Genomic DNA, 21,075 nt, shown 5'->3' with positions numbered 1-21,075 from the left:
ACACCTAAAGGGACTGCAGGCGGATGTGGCAATGTTGCAGGAGACTCACTTGAGAGTAGTAGACCAGGTACGCCTGAGAAGGGGGTGGGTGGGACAGGTGTTCCACTCAGGCTTGGACGCAAAGAACCGGGGGGGTGGCGATTTTGGTGGGAAAGAGGGTGTCGTTCGTGGCGGCGCAGGTGGTAGCAGATAAGGAGGGTAGGTACGTGATGGTGAAGGGTAGGCTGCAGGGAGAGAATGTGGTGCTGGTGAATGTGTATGCCCCGAATTGGGATGACGCGGGTTTTATGAGGCGCCTGTTGGGCCTCATTCCGGGTCTGGAGGCAGGGGGCCTGATCATGGGGGGGGACTTCAATACAGTGCTCGACCCTGGGCTGGACAGATCGAGTTCCAGGACGAATAGGAGGCCGGCAGCGGCAGAGGTGCTAAGGGGGTTCATGGAGCAGATGGGGGGGGTAGACCCCTGGAGATTTGGCAGGCCAAGGGCGAGGGAGTATTCTTTTTTCTCCCACGTCCACAGGGTGTACTCCAGAATAGACTTTTTTGTACTGAGCAGGGGGCTGATTTCGAGAGTGCAGGACACGGAGTACTCGGCCATTGCGATTTCGGACCATGCACCACACTGGGTAGAGGTAGAACTGGGGGAAGCACGGGACCAGCGCCCGTTGTGGCGCCTGGATGTGGGGCTGCTGGCGGACGATGAGGTGTGCGGAAGGGTCCGGAAGGGCATTGAGAGATATCTGGGCACGAACGACACGGGCGAGGTGAAGGTGGGGGTAGTCTGGGAGGCCCTGAAAGCAGTGATCAGAGGAGAGCTGATCTCCATAAGGGCACACAGAGAAAGGAAGGAGAGGCAGGAGAGAGAGAGACTGGTGGGGGAACTTATAGAAGTGGACAGGAGATATGCGGAGACACCAGAGGAGGGGCTGTTGAGGGAGCGGCGCAGTTTACAGGCCCAGTTTGACCTACTGACCACTAGGAAGGCGGAGACGCAATGGAGAAGGGCACAGGGCGCGGTCTATGAGTACGGGGAAAAGGCGAGCAGGATGCTGGCACACCAGCTGCGCAAGCGAGATGCAGCCAGAGAGATTGGGGGAGTGAGAGAGAAGGGAGGGAACGTAGTGCAGAAGGGGCAAGAGGTGAACGGGGTCTTCAGGGATTTCTACAGGGAATTGTACCGGTCTGAACCGCCCAGGAGGAGGGGGGGAATGGAGAACTTCCTCGATAGATTGAGGTTCCCAAAGGTCCAGGAGGAACGGGTGGAGGGGCTGGGGGCGCCGATAGAGCTGCAGGAGCTAGTTAAAGGGATAGGCCAGATGCAGGCGGGGAAGGCGCCGGGGCCGGATGGGTTCCCGGTGGAATTTTATAAGAAGTATGTGGACTTGGTGGGTCCAGTGCTGGTGCGAGCCTTCAATGAGGCGCGAGAGGGGGGGGTTCTGCCCCCGACAATGTCACAGGCTCTGATCTCCTTGATCCTGAAGCGGGACAAAGACCCTGTACAGTGCGGGTCCTACAGGCCTATCTCCCTCTTGAATGTAGATGCCAAACTGTTGGCAAAGGTCCTGGCAACCAGAATAGAGGATTGTGTGCCAGGGGTAATCCATGAGGACCAGACGGGGTTCGTAAAGGGACGACAACTTAACACAAATGTCCGGAGACTGTTGAATGTGATTATGATGCCAGCAGTGGAGGGGGAGGCTGAGATAGTGGTAGCACTGGATGCGGAGAAGGCATTCGATAGGGTGGAGTGGGAATACCTGTGGGAGACGCTGGAACGGTTTGGGTTTGGGGAGGGATTTATCAAGTGGGTGAAGCTGCTGTATTCGGCCCCGATGGCGAGTGTGGTTACAAACGGGAGGAGGTCAGAGTATTTTGGGCTCCATCGAGGTACCAGGCAGGGATGCCCCCTATCCCCCTTACTATTTGCATTAGCGATCGAACCGTTGGCGATGGCACTGAGGGGTTCAGGGGGGTGGAGAGGACTGACAAGGGGAGGGGAGGAACATCGGGTATCACTCTATGCGGATGATTTGTTGTTGTATGTGGCAGACCCGGAAGGGGGAATGCCGGAGGTAATGGAAATACTAGCGGAGTTTGGGGACTTTTCGGGATATAAATTAAATGTGGGTAAAAGTGAGGTCTTTGTGATACACCCGGGAGATCAGGGGGAGGGAATTGGGCGGCTCCCCTTTAAGAGAGCAGTAAAGAGCTTCAGGTACTTGGGGGTGCAGGTGGCAAGGAACTGGGGGACCCTCCACAAGCTGAACTTTTCAAGGCTGGTGGAGCAGATGGAGGAGGAGTTCAAGAGGTGGGACATGGTACCGCTGTCGCTAGCAGGGAGGGTGCAGTCAGTCAAAATGACGGTCCTCCCGAGGTTCTTGTTTCTGTTCCAGTGCTTGCCCATCTTTCTCCCCAGGGCCTTCTTCAAGAAGGTAACTAGCAGCATTATGGGCTATGTGTGGGCACATGGCACCCCTAGAGTGAGAAGGATTTTCTTGGAACGGAGTAGGGACAGTGGAGGATTAGCGCTACCCAATCTTTCCGGATACTACTGGGCGGCGAACGCATCGATGGTGCGCAAGTGGGTGATGGAGGGGGAGGGGGCAGCTTGGAAACGTATGGAAAGGGCGTCCTGCGGCAATACAAGCCTGGGGGCGCTAGTAACGGCACCATGGCCGCTCCCCCCCACAAGGTATACCACGAGTCCGGTAGTGGCGGCCACCCTTAAAATCTGGGGGCAGTGGAGGCGACACAGGGGGGAAGTGGGGGGTCTGATGGCGGCGCCACTGAGAGGGAACCACAGATTTGTCCCGGGGAACACTGGCGGGGGATTCCAGAGCTGGCACAGGGCGGGCATCAGGCAACTGAGGGACATGTTCATAGAGGGGAGGTTTGCGAGCCTGGGAGAGCTGGAGGAGAAATTTGAGCTCCCCCCGGGGAACACGTTTAGATACCTGCAGGTGAAGGCATTTGCCAGACGACAGGTGGAAGGATTTCCCTTGCTTCCCGATAGAGGGGTGAGTGATAGGGTGCTGTCAGGGGTCTGGGTCGGAGAAGGGAAGGTCTCGGACATCTACAAAATAATGCAGGAGGTGGAGGAGGTATCGATAGAGGAGCTGAAAGACAAGTGGGAAGCGGAGCTGGGAGAGCAGATAGAAGATGGGACATGGGCGGATGCCTTAGAGAGGGTCAATTCGTCGTCGTCGTGCGCAAGGTTGGGCCTCATCCAATTTAAGGTGCTGCACAGAGCCCATATGACGGGGACTAGGATGAGTCGGTTCTTCGGGGGTGAGGACAGGTGTGTTAGGTGTTCGGGAAGCCCTGCGAACCATGTACATATGTTCTGGATGTGCCCAGCACTGGAAGAGTTCTGGGAGGGGGTGGGGGGGGACGGTATCGAGAGTGGTGGGAACCAGGGTCAAACCAGGGTGGGGGCTAGCGATTTTTGGGGTTGGGGTGGAGCCAGGAGTACAGGAGGCAGGGGAGGCCGGAATATTGGCCTTTGCGTCCTTGGTAGCTCGGAGAAGGATCTTGATTCAGTGGAGGGACACAAGGCCACCAAGTGTTAACACCTGGTTAAACGACATGGCAAGCTTCATCCAATTGGAAAGAATCAAATTCGCCCTGAGAGGGTCGGTACAGGGGTTCTTCCGGCGGTGGCAGCCCTTCCTTGACTTTCTGGATCAGAGATAGGAACAGGAGGCCGAAATAGCAGCAACCCGGGGAGAAAGGGGGGGGGGAAGGGGTAGCAACGAAGGGAGCACGTCAGCGGGGGGTCGCGGGCAATGACTGCCCGAGGCCATCAGTAGAAAGGGAAAAACGGTTTGGTTGCTAGACTGGTAGCGCGGGGGGGGGGGGAGGGGGGGGGGGGGGGGGAGGGTGGGGGGGTGCGCGCGGGGGAGGGCGTGGGGAGGATTTTCCAGGGGGGATTTGTTGTGTTATAATTTAAAATGTAGTAGGGGTAAATGTTTGTATCAAAAAATTTCAATAAAAATTATTTAAAAAAAAAAAAAAAGAAGGACAAAGGCAGCAGATGCATGAAACACCATTAACTGCAAGTTTCTCTCCAAGCCACACAACATCCGGACTAGAAACAAAACGCCATTCCTTCATTGCTGCGGTGGAATAATCCTGCAACTCCCTCCCTAACAGCATTGTGGAAGTACCTACACCACAAGACCTGCGGTGGTTCAGGAAGGTGGCTTACTACTAACTTAAGGACAATTAGGGATGGGCAACAAATGCTGGCCTTGCCAATGATGTCCACATGCGGAGAAAGAATTTTTAAAAATTCTCCTATGTATCTTTAGATCATCAACAAATATGGCTTGTTGTCAGTCCCTTCATCCAAATCATCAACATAGGCTGTAAGTAGTTGAGGCTTCAGCACTGATCCCGGTCGTACTCCATTAGTAACCGTTTGCCAACATGATATGATCCATTAGCCCAACTCTCCATTTCTTGTTAGTAGCTAATTCCCTATCCATGCTGATATATCACTCCCAAAACTATATGCTCCTATCTTGTGCAACAACCTTTTATGTAGCACCTTACTGAATTCCTTTTCGAAGCCTTTTTTTCCAATTAAGGGACAATTTAGCGTGGCAATCCACTTACCCTACACATCTTTTCGGTTGTGGGGGTGAGACCCACACAGACACGGGGAGAATGTGCAAATTCCACACAGACAATATCCTGGGGCCAGGATTGAACCTGGATTGTTGGCGCTGTAAGGCAGTAGTGCTAACCACTGCGCCACCATGCCTGAAATCTACATACATCACATCTAATGATAGCTCTTTATTCACCCTGCTTGTTTCATCCTCAAAGAACTCAAATACATTTTTCCAAATTGATTTCCCTTTCACAAAACCATGTTGGCTCTGTCTGATTAGCACGGTAGCATAGTGGTTAGCACAATTGCTTCACAGCTCCAGGGTCCCAGGTTTGATTTCCGGCTTGGGTCACTGTCTGTGCAAAGTCTGCACGTTCTCTCAATGTCTATGTGGGTTTCCTCCGGGTGCTCCAGTTTCCTCCCACAAACCAAAAACGTGCAGATTAGGTCAATCGGCCATGCTAAATTACCCATAGTGTCCAAAATTGCCCTTAGTGTTGGGTGGGTAGAGGTGTGGGCTTGGGTAGGGTGCTCGTTCCAAGAGCCGGTGCAGACTCGATGAGCCGAATGGCCTCCTTCTGCACTGTAAATTCTATAATTCTATGATTGCATTATGATTTTCTAAATGTCTTGCTACTTCATCCTTAATAATGGATTCTCGGACTTCTGGTTGCGACTATGTTGAGGTAGGTCGCACGCTCGGAAGCTCCCGCCAGGAATGGACATTTGGGCTCTTTTGAGGGGCACCAACGGCAATTGTTCGACGGTTCCCAGTGTGGGAAGGTGACAGCGCGGTTCCCCCGCCACTGGATGGATTGGACCAGGAGTGCAGCGGTCAAGAAAGCGATTTTAGAGCAGCGAAAAGTGCGAAGGAGGAGAAGCAAGATGGCGGAGGCTGGAGACCAAGCAGCATGGGCGCAATGGTCACAGGAGCAGCAGGAGTTCCTCAAACGCTGCTTTGCGGAGCTGAAGGCAGAAATGCTAGCGCCAATGAAGGCGTCGATTGAGAAGCTTGTGGAGACCCAGAAGGCCCAATGGGCAGCGATCCGGAGGTCGGCAAAAAGCCTCGGAGAACGAGGATGAGATCTTGGGCATGGCGGTGAAGGTGGAGGCGCAACATAAGAAGTGGCAGGAAAAATTTGAGGACCTGGAGAATCTGTCAAGGAGGAAGAATCTCCGGATTCTGGGTCTCCCTGAGGGAGTGGAGGGGTCCGATGCCGGGGCATATGTGGTCACAATGCTCAATTCGTTGATGGGCGCGGGAGCTTTCCCGAGGCCCCTGGAACTGGACGGGGCTCATCGAGTCCTGGCAAGAAGACCCAAAGCCAACGAGCCGCCAAGGGCTGTAGTGGTGAGGTTCCACCGCTTCATGGACAGGGAGTGCATCCTGAAATGGGCCAAAAAAGAACGGAGCAGCAGGTGGGAGAATACGGAGAACCGAATCTACCAGGACTGGAGTGAGGAGGTGGCCAAGAAGAGGGCTGGTTTCAACCTGGCTAAGGCGGTTCTACATCGGAAATGGGTGAAGTTCAGGATGCTGCAGCCAGCGCGATTGTGGGTCACATTTCAAGATCGACACCACTACTTTGAGACGCCGGATGAGGCGTGGACCTTTATTCAATCAGAAAAGTTGGACTCGAACTGAGGGTTTGTCGTGGGGGGGTGCTTATGGGGTTTACTGTGTTTTGGGAATGGTCGGTTTTTGTTTGGTGCTGGGTGGGGTTGGGTGAATGGATCTGATGTGAGGGCTGTGTGAGAGTATGGGCGCCGGAGTTGGAGGAGCAGGGTCCCATGGAGGAAGTGGGGGGTTGGAGGCCCGGGGATGGGGAGTTGGGGTTAGGCCGCAAAAAGGGAGCTGCGCCAGAAGGGGTGGGGCCGGCTTGGATGGAAAGCGCGGGCTTTTTCCTGCGTTCGGGAAGGAAGGGGGTGGGGCCAGAGGGGAAGGGCGGTGCTGGAGAGGAGCTCGCACTGATTGCCAAGGGGAGGTGGGGAGATTCTCACATGGGCGTGTCGACGGAATGGCGGGAGAGGCCGGGGTCAGCAGGAGTCAGCTGACTTACGGGAGTGTCATGGGGGGAGCAAAATGGCTAGATGTGGATCTAGGTGGGGTTTGGGGGGGGGGGGGGGGGGGGGGGGGGGGTACTGGGTTGCTGCTGCATTAGCCAAAGGGGAGCTGGAGTTAGGAGAGGGAGTCGGGGCGGGGGTCCGCCGCCTGGGGGACTGGAGAGTGCGGGAGGCACGGGCACGTGGCTGGCCTAAGAAAGGAGATGGCTAGTCGGCAGGGAGAAAGCCCCCTGATCCGGCTGATAACTTGGAATGTGAGGGCCCTGAATGGGCCGGTCAAGAGGGCCCGGGTGTTCGTGCACTTAAAAGGGACTGAAGGCAGACGTAAGAGGCCGGCTGCGGCCAAGGTGCTCAGCGGATTTATGGACCAGATGGGGGGAGTGGATCCATGGAGGGTTGCTAGGCCGGTGGCCAGGGAATTTTCCTTTTTTTCCCACATCCATAAAGCCTACTCCCGGATAGATTTTTTCATTATGAGTAGGGCGCTAATCCCGAAAGTGGAGGGAATGGAATATTCGGCCATCGCCATCTCGGATCATGCCCCGCATTGGGTGGAGCTGGAGCTTGGGGAGGAGAGGGACCAGCGCCCGCTGTGGCGTCTTGATGTGGGACTGTTGGCGGATTAGGAGGTGTGCGGGCGGATTCGGGGGTGTATCGAAAGATACTTGGGGGCCAATGACAATGGAGAGCTGCATGTGGGGGTAGACTGGGAGGCGTTGAAGGCGGTGGTTAGGGGAGAACTAATTTCCATTAGGGCCCACATGGAGAAGAGAGAGGAGGGAGAGGGAGAGACTGGTGGGGGAGATATTAAGGGTGGACAAGAGTTATGCAGAGGCCCCTGAGGGGGGGCTACTTTGGGAGCGACGGAACCTCCAGACGGAATTCGACTTACTGACTACAGGGAAAGCAGAGGCACAGTAGAGAAAAGCGCAAGGGGCGGCATATGAGTATGGGGAGAAGGCAAGTCGGATGCTGGCACATCAGCTTCGTAAGAGGGAGGCAGCGAGGGAGATTGGTGGAGTTAGGGATAAAGGGTGGAACATGGTGCGGAGTGCGGTGAAAATAAACAAGGTATTTAGGGTCTGAGCCCCCGGTGGGGGAGGAAGGGATGCGACGGTTCTTAGATCAGCTGAGGTTCCCGAGGGTAGAGGAGGAGCAGGTGGTTGGGCTGGGGGCTCCGATTGGGTTGGAGGAGCTGGTTGAAGGATTGGGGGGCATGCAGGCGGGGAAGGCCCCGGGGCCGGATGGGTTCCCGGCTGAATTTTACAGGAAGTACGTGGACCTGCTGGGCCCGTTGCTAGTGAGAACTTTTAATGAGGCGAGGGAGGAGGGGACCCTGCCCCTGACAAATGTCCGGGGCGCTGATTTCTTTGATTTTGAAGCGGGACAAGGACCCATTGCAATGTGGGTCTTATAGACCGATCTCACTCCTCAATGTTGATGCTAAGTTGCTGGCGAAGGTTTTGGCCACGAGAATTGAGGACTGTGTCCCGGGAGTGATTCATGAGAACCAGACGGGATTTGTGAAGGGTAGGCAGCTGAATACTAATGTGCGGAGGCTCCTCAATGTGATTATGATGCCCTCGGTGGAGGGGGAAGCGGAGGTAGTGGCGGCTATGGTCGCGGAGAAGGCCTTGGATCGGGTGGATCGGAAGTATCTTTGGGAAGTGCTGCGGAGGTTTGGGGAAGGGTTCATAAGTTGGGTTAGGCTATTATACAAAGCCCCTGTGGCGAGTGTGGCTATGAACCGGCGGAGGTCGGAGTACTTTCGGTTTTACCGGGGCACGAGGCAGGGGTGTCCCTTATCCCCTTTATTGTTTGCACTGGCAATTGAGCCGTTGGCCATGCCACTGAGGGAGTCCAGGAACTGGAGGGGACTGGTTCGGGGGGGGGATTGCGGACCCAGGGAAGGGGGATAGACGAGCTTCCGCTGAAGATACTGGAAAGGAGCTTTTGATACCTGGGGATCCAGGTAGCTAGGAATTGGGGGGGCCCTGCATAAGCTCAATTTGATGCGGCTGGTGGAGCAGATGGAGGAGGATTTTAAAAGATGGGATATGTTGCCACTCTCACTAGCGGGTAGGGTGTAGTCGATTAAAATGACGGTCCTACCAAGGTTTCTCTTTGTGTTCCAGTGCCTTCCCATTTTGATCCCTAAGGAGTTTTTCAAACGAGTAAGTAGGAGCATCATGGGATTCGTGTGGGCGAATAAGACCCCGAGGGTGAAGAGGGTGTTTTTGGAGCGCAGCAGGGACAGAGGGGAGCTGGCGTTGCCGAACTTATGTGGTTATTATTGGGCAGCCAACGTGGCGATGATTCGCAAGTGGGTAATAGAGGGAGAGGGGGCAGCGTGGAAGAGGCTAGAGACAGCATCTGTGTGGGCACGAGTCTGAGGCCGCTGGTGACGGCACCGCTGCCACTCCCGCCGACAAGGTACACCACGAGTCCGGTGGTGGCGGCGACTCTGAAGATCTGGGGGCAGTGAAGGCGGCACAGGGGCAAGATGGGAGCCTCGATTTGGTCCCCGATTTGAGAGAACCATCGGTTCGTTCCGGGAAGGATGGATGGGGGGTTTCTGAGCTGGCATCGGGCAGGGATCAAGAGAATGGGGGACCTGTTCATTGACGGGGCGTTTGTGAGCCTAGGGGCGCTGAAGGAGTAATTTCAGCTGCCCCCGGGGAACGCTTTCAGGTATATGCAGGTGTGTGCGTTTGTTAGATGATAGATGAGGGAATTCCCCCTGCTCCCAGCATGCAGTATTCAGGACAGGGTGATCTCGGAGGTATGGGTTGGAGAGGGCAGGGTCTCGGTGATTTACCAGGAGCTGCAGGAGGAGGAGGAGGCCTCGGTAGAGGAGCTGAAGGGCAAGTGGGAGGAGAAGCTTGGGGAGGAGATCGATGTGGGTCTGTAGGCTGATGCCCTAAGTAGGGTTAATTCTACCTCCTCGTGTGCCAGGCTCAGCCTGATACAGTTCAAAGTTGTTCACAGGACGCATATGACAGGGCGAGGTCGAGTAGGTTCACTGGGGTGGAGGACAGATGTGTGAGGTGCTTAGGGAGCCCAGCAAATCACGCCCATACATTCTGGACATGCCCGTCGCTGGAGGGGTTCTGGAGGAGCTTTGCGACGACTATGTCCAAAGTGGTGAACACCCGGGTCAAGCCGAGCTGGGGGATAGCAGTATTCGGGGTATCGGACAAGCCGGGAGTGCAGGAGGCGAAAGAGGCCGATATTCTGGCCTTTGCATCCCTGGTAGACCGACAGAGGATTTTGCTACTGTGGAAGGATGCGAAGCCCCCTAGCATGGAAGCTTGGATCAATGACATGGCTGGGTTCATCAAGATGGAGAGGATAAAGTTTGCCTTGAGAGGGTCTGTGCAGGGGTTCTTCAGGCGGTGGCAACCTTTCCTAGACTTTCTCGCGGAGCGTTAGGAGGAGGTCAGCAGCAGCAGTAACCGGGGGGGAGTTTCCTCTTTGGGTGGCGTTGGGGTTACGGTAGGGTATTTCCCGATCTGTGTTATTATTGTTATATGGGGGGGGGCTATTGTATTTTGGGAAATCCTATGTATAATTATTGTGCGTTGTGTTCTTGTTTCTGTAAAGGGGGGGGGGGGGGGGTTTGGTTGAAAATCTGTTGAAAACTTGAATAAATGTATTTTTTAAAAAAAATAATGGATTCTCAAATTTTCCTAGTGAAAAGTATGAGGCTAACTAGTTTAGTTTCCAACTTTCAGTGCCCCTACTTTCCTGAATAGTGTTGTTACATTTGCGCTTTTCCAATCCGCTAGAATGTTTCCAGGACCTGGGGAATTTGGGATTATCCATTTTCTCTGCAGCCATTTCTTTCAAGATCCTAGGATCCTCGGATGTAGCCTATCAGGTCATGGGAATCTGTCAACCTTTAGACCATTTTGTTTTCTTCATACATTTTTCTCTAGTGATCATGTTTGTTTTAAGTTATTCCCTTTTTCCCCCCTTGATTTACTAGTGTTCTCGGGATGAATTTTGCATTTTATTGTGAGCACAAAGTCTACTAACTCCTTTAGTTCCCTTTCAACTTCATCTTTTGCTATTTTAAGACAATTCACGTGTTACAAATACGAGGTTCATAAGATTGTTATGGTTCAGGTCTGTCTCTTTAATTTACAGCAAGATGGAAGAATGAAGGAAATCATGTGACCTGCTCTGAATTTTGTCCAACAGCAACCTTGGTTGTTCAAGATCAAAAGGGAGGGCCAGGTTCTTTTACTGGGTAGAAGGTACAAGATATTCATACCTATTCATGAACAGATGTGCCGACAGGGGATGAACTTGTCTCCTAGACACAGGGAGGTGTGAGGAATGTCAAATTTTATAAACGGTTATACATTAAACTATCTATTTAATTCCAAGATAAAGTTGGGGGTCTGGAGGATAACTAATTAGCCCATGTGATTCACGTTGCTATGATGATGGGCTCTGAGAAGGGGAAAAATCCAGAGGAATGAAAAAGAAAATCATAGGGAAAAAAGATATCCATAGGAAGTCATTGTAGGTAGATACTTCCTAATAGTATAACTCAACATCCCAGACAGCAGGAACAGTGCAAGAGAGAAGAGCGCACACGAGAGGGTGAGAGAGTGTGGAAAGGGAGAGAGAAGCAGCAAGTCTCTATTGTTCACCACACAAAATGCAGGTGGCAGCTTACACTTGGATTCAAAAGATGAAGGTCATGAGGGTTTAAACGAAGCTGAAAGATTTGCCGAGAGGAAGCGATCTCCAGGGTAATGCACACAATGAAAAGTCAGTTCGGGAATTCAAAATTATCCAATTGGAAAACGAAAAGGAGCCGAGAATGACTTTGGACTTCTGGGAGAATAAAGTGGCTATGTAAGGAATAAAGTATAATCATGGAAGATTTCCAGTTCTTTGAAATATTAAAAGGGGAATCTTTTTTGGAATTTATAGCATAGGTTGCCTACTGAAATAGTGTTTAGTCAATATTGCTTTAATTTTGTGTGTGTTACAGTAAACGTCTTAAAACTTGAAATCTCATCTCTCAGCTATTCTTATTTGGAAGTTCATCTTTCTTTCCAAAAGTTATCGGTCTCTCTGGTGATGGTAACACTTGTAATAAGTAGGTTCATTATTCTTTCTTCTAACACGCAATATTTTACATCTATCCCTAGTAAAACCATTTGTCATCGTTTCACCCACTTCTATACGTGTACGAACCGAGTAATCTATTCAAGTGCTTTTAGTTAACACATAAATATGTCAGTCTTTTCTCCTGAACTCACCGTGCAACTACTAGGAACTGATCTATCTGCCGATCATTCAATGGGTTGTCAGGATCCCAAACCTTAACTTCCATCTTCGTTTGATCTCTGGCATCTGCTTCACCTACCAAGAATAAAAAGTTCAATTAACACATCTTACTTTACATACGCAGCATTATATAATAAATAGCCACTGGTATTGTTTCAAGAGTAATTACTGTGCTTTCCAAACTAGAAAATACATAGGAACATCAACAAATTCAAAGCTAAGCTAGATAAATGGTGATGAAAGATTGAACAGGTGATTATTTTTTAAACAACTGTCACAAACTTTTCTAATGCTACAAATTCCTATTCATTTTGAGAGAAATCAAGAACTGAATTGACTCTTCCGTTATTCATAATTAGCCAAGAGGCATTCATTTGGTCCATTGCAGAAAATGAATTATTCAAGCGGATTAAAGTCACAGCATAGATAAAATTTTGCTACATTTTGTGAGCATGATTTGAGAAGCCTGAAATGCTGAGTAGTTGATCCATTTCTGCCTCCCCTGAGCATCAGAAAACAGTCTTCAGTCAATTCGGTTCACTTCATGTGCTATCACGAATTGGCTGCATGCACTGGAAACTGCAAAGGCTATTGGTCTTTATAGCATCCCAACTTGCGCTCCAGAATTGGTCATAAACTCAGCTAAACTGTTCTAGTACAGCTAGAACACTGGCACCTACCCGACGAGATGGAAAATTGCCCAAAAAATCCCTGCCCACAAAAAAGCAGGATAAATCTATTCCGGCCAATTACGGATCTGACAATCTACTGTCAATTATCAAAGTAATGAAATATGTCATCGACTGGGCTATTAAGCAGCACTTACTCATTAATATTCTGTTCACAAATGCTCAGTTCAGGTTCCAGCAGGACCATCACAACTTGGGCATGGGCAAAACAGCTGATTTCCAAAGTTGAGGCAAGATTGGCAATCCTTGACATGAATGCAGCATTTGACCAAGGAACCTGAACAAAACTCAAATGGAGAGAAACTGTCCACTAGCTGGAGTCATACCTAACACAGAGGAAGATGATTGTGGTTGTTGGAGGCCAATCATCTCAATCCCAGAGCATCACTGCTGTTCCTCAGCTGAATGTCCTAGGCCTAACAATCTTCAGTTGCTTTGCTCTGGCTCTGCTCAGCTTGTAATCTTTTACATTATTCTGGTGCACATTTCATATTTGTCTTTTCTTGGGATATATGTCTTGCATTATCCCTGCAGGATCCTGATTGGTGTTTTGTAAAGCGTCGTTGGAATAAATTGTAGAAAATTCTCGTTTGACTGTGGCGGTTGGAGTGGGCTGGGATGGGGCCCAGCTTGCAATAAAGTTGTTGCTGGTGAGTGGCTTTCGCCTTGGCGGTGCTATGTGCAAGTTGATGATGGTCTTGTCACCGTGGTGCAAGTCTTCAGAGCTCATTTTGAGCTTTGGAGAATGATGGAGGCGCATGAGAGTTCTTGCATTCGGAAGAGCGCTTTCCCTGGTAAGGGCCCGCCTTTGAGACGTTGTGATCCTGCTGCATGGCGTGTCTTTTATCTTGACAGGTTTAGGTTGTCCGTGAGCCTGGTCCCTGGTGAGAAGTGGGAGTCAAGTTCTCGACCGAGTTTGAAAGTTGGTTGACATGCTTTAATAGTTTTTTTTATAAAACATTTTTTATTAAGGCATTTATGGTTTTATAACAATAAAAGATAAAAATACAAATGTAAACATAGTTCCGTGCGTAACACATCCATCCATCTCCCACTGTTCCTGCCTAATCTGGACAAAAAAATAGGCTACCCGCCCCCCCAATTATTGAATTGAATCTGCTGACTGTTTCGTTTTCTCCGAAGAAGTCGATAAACGGCTGCCACCTCCAAACGAACCCGAACATTGATCCTCTCAGGGCAAACTCAATTTTCTCAAGTCTAGGAAACCCAGCCATGTCGCGAACCCAAACCCCTGATTTCCAGGACTTTGAGTCCCTCCACGCTAATAATATCGGTCTCCGGGCTACCAAGGAGGCAAAGGCCAAAACGCCGGCTTTTCTTGCCGCCTGTACTCCCGGGTCTTCCGACACTCTAAAAATCGCCACTTCTGGACTCGGCGAAACCCTCGTTTTCAGTAGCGTAGACATAACATCCGCAAATCCCTTCCAGTATCCCCTAAGCTTCAGGCATGCCCATAACATGTGGACATGGTTTGTAGGCCCACCTGCACACATCTGTCCTCCACCCCAAAAAACCTGCTCATCTGGGTCATGTGTGCCCGGTGCACCTCCTTGAATTGTATCAGGCTGAGCCTGGCACATGATGAGGACGTGTCCTCCCCACAGACCCGCCTCTATCTCCTTACCCAGCTCATGTTTCCATTTAAGTTTTATCTCACCTATCTTGGTTTCCTCTGACTCCATAAGTTCTTTATAAATTTCCGATATCTTCCCCTCCCCACCCCCGTTCTAGAAACGACCCTATCCTGTATAACCCCTGTGGCGGTAGAAGCGGAAATGTCAAAACCTGTTTTGCACAAAATTCCTTGTCTGCAGATCCCTCCCAGCAATTCAAACCCCTCCTCCAAATCCTCCAAACAGGGAAAGCTCCCATCAATAAATAGATCCCCCAGCCTCTTAATCCCTGCTCTCTACCACCTCGGAAACCCCTCCCCATCCACCCTCCCTGAGACAAACTGATGATTACCACAAATTGGAGCACACACCAATGCACCCTCCACTCCCATATGCTTCCGCCACTGTCCCCAAACTCAGAGCTGCCACGACCACTGGGTTTTTAGAGTACTGGGCCGGCTCGAACAGTAGAGGAGCCATTACCAATGCCCCCAAACTTGTGCGGCATTTTTATGGTCTGTGTCCCTCCCCGCAAGTGACAACGGGAGCATGTCCCACCTCCGAAAGTTCTCCTTCATTTGTTCAACTGACCGGGCCAGATTTAATTTATGTAACTGCTCCCAACCCCGTGCCACCTGAATACCCAAAAAGCAAAAACTCCCTCACACCACTTTAAACTCAACTCCCCCAGTCTCCTCTCCTGCCCCCTTGCCTGGATCACAAAAACCTCACTTTTATCCAGATTCAATTTGTACCCCGAGAACCGGCCAAATGCCCCGAAGATCCGTATAATCTCCCTCATCCTCCCCAATGGGTCAGAAATATATAGGAGTAGGTCGTCTGCATATAACGAGTCCCTGTGTCGTAGCCCCCCCCCCCCCCCCCTCCCCGGTCTAGCCCCTTCCAGTCCTTTGACGCCCTCAGCGCCATCGTCAATGGCTCCCTAGCCGAGGCAAACAACAGTGGGGAAAGGGAATATCCTTGCCTTGTCCCCGTGGCAGTCTAAAGTAGTCCGAACTCAGCTGGTTCTTCCGCACACTCGCCACCGGTGCCTGGTACAGCAACCGAACCCAGTCAATAAAGCCCTGGCCCAAACCCAAACCACCCCAGGACCTCCCACAAACAATTCCATTCCACCCGGTCGAAGGCCCTCTTCGCATCCACAGCAAATGCTACCTCAGCCTCCCTCCCCTTGGAGGGCATCATGATTACATTAAAGATCTTCTAACATTGGCTGTTAGCTGCCTGCCTTTGACAACCCCTGTTTGGTCCTCCCCTATCACCCCCGGAACACAGCCCATTATTCTCAAGGACAGAATTTTGGCATTGACATTCAATCGGGAGATTGGTCTGTATGACCACATTGCTCTGGGTCCTTCTCCCCTTCAGGATCAATGAGATCGAAGTATGTGACATTGTTGGGGGAAGGACACCCTGCTCCCCTGCCTCATTAAATGCCCTCACCAGCAGCAGGCCCAACACCCAGAGAACTTCTTGTAAAATTCCACTGGGTAGGTGTCCGGTCCCGGGGCCTTGCCCGACTGCATGGCCTCCAACCCCTCTACTATTTCTAAAATCCTGATCAGGGTTCCCAACCCATCCACCAACCCTTCCTCCATCTTTGGAGACTTCAACCCTTCCAAAAACTGCCTCATCCCTTCCACCCCAGCTGGGGGTTCCGACTCGTACAGCCGACTACACACCCCATTCACCCGCACTGGAACTAAAACAGTGTTCCCCACTCTGTCCTTCACTCTTCCTAGCTCTCTGGCCGCCTCTTTTTTCCTTAACTGGTCTGCTAGTATCCTACTGGCCTTCTCCCCATACTCATGTACTCGCCTTCCTCAACTGCCCACCACATTCCCTGTGGATAACAGGCTAAATGACATCTGCAGCTTCTGCCACTCCTTAAACAGTCCCGCCTCCGGGGCTTCAGAATATCTTCTGTCCACCTGGCGTATTTCCCGAACCAGCCTGTCCATCGTTTCCCACTCCACCTTCTCCTTATTAGCCCATATCGAAATTAGCTCCCCCCCCCTAACTTCTGCCGTCAGCATTTCCCATACTGTTGCTGCCAAAACTTCCCCTGTATCATTTATCTCCAAATATTCTGGGTGGCCTCCCTCACCCGCCCGCGCACCCCCTCATCTGCTAACAGTCCTACATCCAATCTCCATTGCGGGCGCTGAGCCCCCTCCTTGCTCACCCATAAATCCATGGATTTATGTGGGGCATGGTCCGACACAACAGTCGCCAAGTATGCGGCCTCTGCCACCCCTGCCAGCAAAGCCTTGTTCAAAATTTTGAAAATGAATCTGGGAGTACACTCTGTGAACATGGGAGAAAAAAGAAAGCTCCTCCGCTCTTGGTCGTCCGGAACCCCCCCCATCTGTTCCATAAACCCCTTTAGCCCTTTCGCCGCAGCCTCCCTGTCCTCGACCGATCCAACCTCGGATCAATGACCGTATTAATGACACCCCCCCCCCCCATGATCAACCTGCGCGAGTCCAGGTCCGGTATCTTCCCCAACACCCACCTCATAAACTCCGCGTCATCCCAGTTTGGTGCTTAAATGTTCACTAATACCACCAGCATCCCCTCCAGCCTCTTACTCACCATGATAAATGTACCCAGAGTCTGCCACTATATTCCCTACCTCAAATGACACCCGTAACCCTCCCCTAGTGTAGTCTAGCCCCGAATGAAATACCTGCCCCACCCACCGCTTCCTCAGCCTAGTCTGAACCACTACCCTCAGGTGTGACTCTTGTGACATCGTCACATCAACCTCTTCAAATGCGCGAATACGTGAGCCCTCTTGACCGGCCCATTCAGCCCTCTCACCCGGCCCATTCAGCCCTCTCACATTCCATGTGATCAGCCTGGTCGGGTACAACATGCCTAACTTCACTCCCTTCTTGAAGAGGGCCAATTTAACTCGCCCTTCTTTTGTCCAGTTCTGTACCCAAGCCCTGGTAAATGCACAGCTCATAATTTTCCCATTTACAGCTCCTCGCCTTCCTGGCCCCACCTCAAGATCTGTTCCTTATCCAGGAACCGGTGCATTTGTATCACCATCGCCCTCAGCGGCTCATTCATCCGCGGCTTCCTCGCAAGCGCTCCGTGCTCCCTGCCTGCCTCCAAGGGCCGAGTAAACGCACGTCCTCCCAGCAGCTTCTCGAACATACTCGGCACGTGATGTCCCTGTGTCCAATACCCTGATGCCCTCTGGGAGGCCAACGATCCTCAAATTCTGACCGAGCGACCTGTTCTCCAGATCCTCCAACTTCTCCTGCAGCCTTTTCTGGTAGTCCCTCATCAGATCGATCGCCGCCGTCATCGCAGTTAGCTGGTCCTCGTGCTCAGCCATCGTCTCTTCCACCTACGGATCTCCAGTCTCTGGTCTTCCAGTCTTTACTCCACCCGGTCAATCCCCGTCTTAATCGGGTCCAAGTACTCCTGTCTTTGCTTGGCGAAGCTCTCCTGAAGGAATTTCACCAGCTGCTCCATTGACCACTGAGCCGGTAATCCCAGTTCCTGAGCCTCCACTATATTTTCCTGTGCTGAAGACTCCACCCCCTTCTTTGCCCAACAATCTCTCCTTTGCAGACCACTTCTGGTCCACGACTCCATTAACTGGTGGGGGATTCCTCTTCTCTACCTCACCAGTCTCCAATGTTACCGGTCAAATCCCCCATAAGTCGGGGGAAAAGGTCCCAAAGGTCCACCAAGAGCGGGAGCTACCAAATGCGACCTCTCACTCCATGCTCACCACCGGATGTCCCATACTTTAGTTATCTGGATTTGGATGCTGGGTGCATCAGGTTTGACGGAGCACAGGGTAGCCGATTTTCTAAGCTTGGGGTCAGTTGGACCATTTTGACTACTGACCCTATATTATCCTACCCTCGATCATTGTCGCGATGGGTTGTACATAGCCGAGCAGGTCGAGTCACCCCTCCCTGAGCAGTGCATAGGCTATGGCTGCTTGGGCGAAGGAGTGGCGGCATGGTGGAGTGAAGGTGCTTTGTTTGCTGGAATCCTTGAAAAGTCCTGAGGAGTGTTTGTTAATCTTGTTTGCCTTCTTGAGCAACATAGGTGGTATCATTATACTGCAATTCTTTTAATATCCTGGATGTTACTCCCTTGTCATTATGTGTTGATTATTTATTGTTGTCTTTTCTCCTGCGAGGGCGTGCGATATGTTAAAATGAGGGTGAGTGGGTCTGTTATCCTGTTCTAGCAAAAATCATATTGAGTCATGATCAGCCATGGTCATAATGAATGACAGAGCAGGCTTGAAGGCCAAATGGCTTCCTCCTGCTTCTATTTTCTATGTTTCTATGAGTCGATTATGTGAAATGTCGTCTTTGCACAGTTGCACTTTTTGTCATTATGGATCATATTGTGCTTATGGGAGGGAAGTCCTTTTTTGACAACCCATATCTCCTTTATAATGAAAATAAATGGAGCCAGGAGATGCTGATGGGTGGATGGTGGATTTGGGTTGGATGATAGGGTTAGTAAGTTTTCAATGTGTTTTAGAATAGCCACCCCATGGGAGTTAACCGTATCGGATTTTTACTTTGGTTTCTTGTTAGAAGAATCCAAGACTATCTCCGTCGATGGCCTGGGCAGAATATGCATCCCAGACAGGACTTTCCCTTGAGGTCGGCATACTTAGAAAATGAGGAGTGGTGCAAGCAGAGGTGAACTCGGTTAATCCTTGATTGATTTGTTGATTGCTCCTCGGCCAACTTGGGCACTTTTTCCTGGATGGATTTTTTTTTCATTTTTCTCTTCAACTGGGCGAACACTGGGGAGGTGTACTACCCCAGGTGTGGTTGAGGAGATACAGGACCAACTGGGATATAGATTTTGGGGTGTGCTGGTATCCAGGGGAGCTGATTTGGCGTGTCAGAGGGTGCCAGCTAGGCCAGGTCTGATGCTGTGGTTAGTATCCTGGAGCTTGGGATGACGGGGCAGCAAGGGGCAGCACAGTAGCATTGTGGATAGCACAATCGCTTCACAGCTCCAGGGTCCCAGGTTCGATTCCGGCTTGGGTCACTGTCTGTGTGGAGTCTGCACATCCTCCCCGTGTGTGCGTGGGTTTCCTCCGGGTGCTCCGGTTTCCTCCCACAGTCCAAAGATGTGCAGGTTAGGTGGATTGGCCATGATAAATTGCCCTTAGTGTCTAAAATTGCCCTTAGTGTTGGGTGGGGTTACTGGGTTATGGGGATAGGGTGGAGGGGTTAACCTTGGGTAGGGTGCTCTTTCCAGGAGCCGGTGCAGACTCGATGGGCCGAATGGCCTCCTTCTGCACTGTAAATTCTATGATACAATTTATGATCTATGACCCTTCTCGAAGGCATTTATTAGGGACATCCTGAGAGGACTCTTCTGTGCACAGGGGCCTTGGGCTGAGCAGAATACTGCACTTTGGTGGATATGATGTTGCCCCCCCCTTGTGGTCAGGACAGTTTTTTATTTGACTGAGCAGTTTTTTTCTCTTTCTCATTTGGGCATTTTCCCTTGAGGGTTTTTTTGTCCTTCTCTTCATCTGGGTGAGCATTGAGCGGTTAGAAATCCTGGTTTGGTTCGGTTCCGTAGTCCACAGGGAGCTCCCCTTATCATCACTGAATTTACAGTGCAGAAGGAGGCCATTCGGCCCATCGAGTCTACACCGGCTCTTGGAAAGAGCACCCTACCCAAGGTCAACACCTCCACCCTATCCCCAGAACCCAGTAACCCCACCCAACACTAAGGGAAATTTTGGACACTAAGGGCAATTTATCATGGCCAATCCACCTAACATGCACACCGTTGGACTGTGGGAGGAAACCAAAGCACCCGGAGGAAACCCACGCACACACGGGGAGGATGTGCAGACTCTGCAAACAAAGTGACCCAAGACGGAATCGAACCTGGGACCCTGGAGCTGTGAAGCAATTGTACTATCCACAACGCTACCGTGCTGCCCTTATACCGGGGAAGAGACATCTTAACAGGTCTCTTCTGTGCACGACTTGGGGTTGAGCCAAGTTATAGATTTTAGTTGATATTCTGTTGTCCCCCTTATGGTCAGGACGCTTCTTAGTTGATTGAACAGTTTTTTTTCTCTTTTTCATCAACAATGATGGACGTGCGCCAGTGGAATACGGGCCCACAGTTCAGTCCTGATCCCTTGCTGTACTGTGATCCATACCTTTTGGTGGGAGGCATTAATGGCACTGATCATAATCCGAATATTATAGCTGCTGGTCTTCCCTGTATAATTGCATGCAATGATGCTGGTTCTGTACTGGGCCGGAGACTGGGGTTATGTTGCGTTGTGTGGTATATATGTGACATGCCTTTGAACTGATGTCCTCGCAAATTTTACTTGTTCTTTTTATAGGTGACGATAGTGAATCAGTGATTGAATCCTTCAGGGGTACAGATGGGTCTGGTATCCGATGGAAAGTGATGGACGTGTCATTAGCACCTCTAGGGCTGCTGGGGTTAAGGCAAATGGAGATTGGTGCGTGTCCGAACATGGACGTGAACATTTTATCCGGAACTCGTGACAATTACGTGCAAATCGCCCACATGGGAAGGTGTGAGTCATTTTACTATGTTTGCATAGCTTTATCCTGTTTCTCCCTTCTTCACTGGTGGGGCTTTTGGAGGGATCAACAGGTGTCAACATTGATCAACAGATCAATGATTGTATTGATCCAGTTGTACTGCTGTTCTACTGGTCCCCTCTGTCTTCATGTATGTTGAG

At 51.1% G+C, this 21,075-nt stretch overlaps 1 protein-coding gene across 11 annotated transcripts in view; it reads right to left on the bottom strand.

Moving 5' to 3' along the window:
* Window positions 1–21,075, bottom strand: part of mta3 (metastasis associated 1 family, member 3) — a 459,196-nt gene that overhangs the window by 288,246 nt on the left and 149,875 nt on the right. For all 11 annotated transcript variants that reach the window (XM_038812863.1, XM_038812864.1, XM_038812860.1 and 8 more), the window contains exon 5: window positions 11,959–12,061. In XM_038812863.1, the coding sequence (XP_038668791.1) occupies window positions 11,959–12,061 (103 nt within the window). The remainder of the gene's footprint in view (window positions 1–11,958; window positions 12,062–21,075) is intronic.

Source organism: Scyliorhinus canicula, chromosome 1 (genome assembly GCF_902713615.1).
Source record: "Scyliorhinus canicula chromosome 1, sScyCan1.1, whole genome shotgun sequence".
Taxonomy (NCBI): Eukaryota; Metazoa; Chordata; class Chondrichthyes; order Carcharhiniformes; family Scyliorhinidae; genus Scyliorhinus; species Scyliorhinus canicula.
Note: the sequence above shows the minus strand (reverse complement) of the source record. Positions and strands in the feature narration are given on the sequence as shown.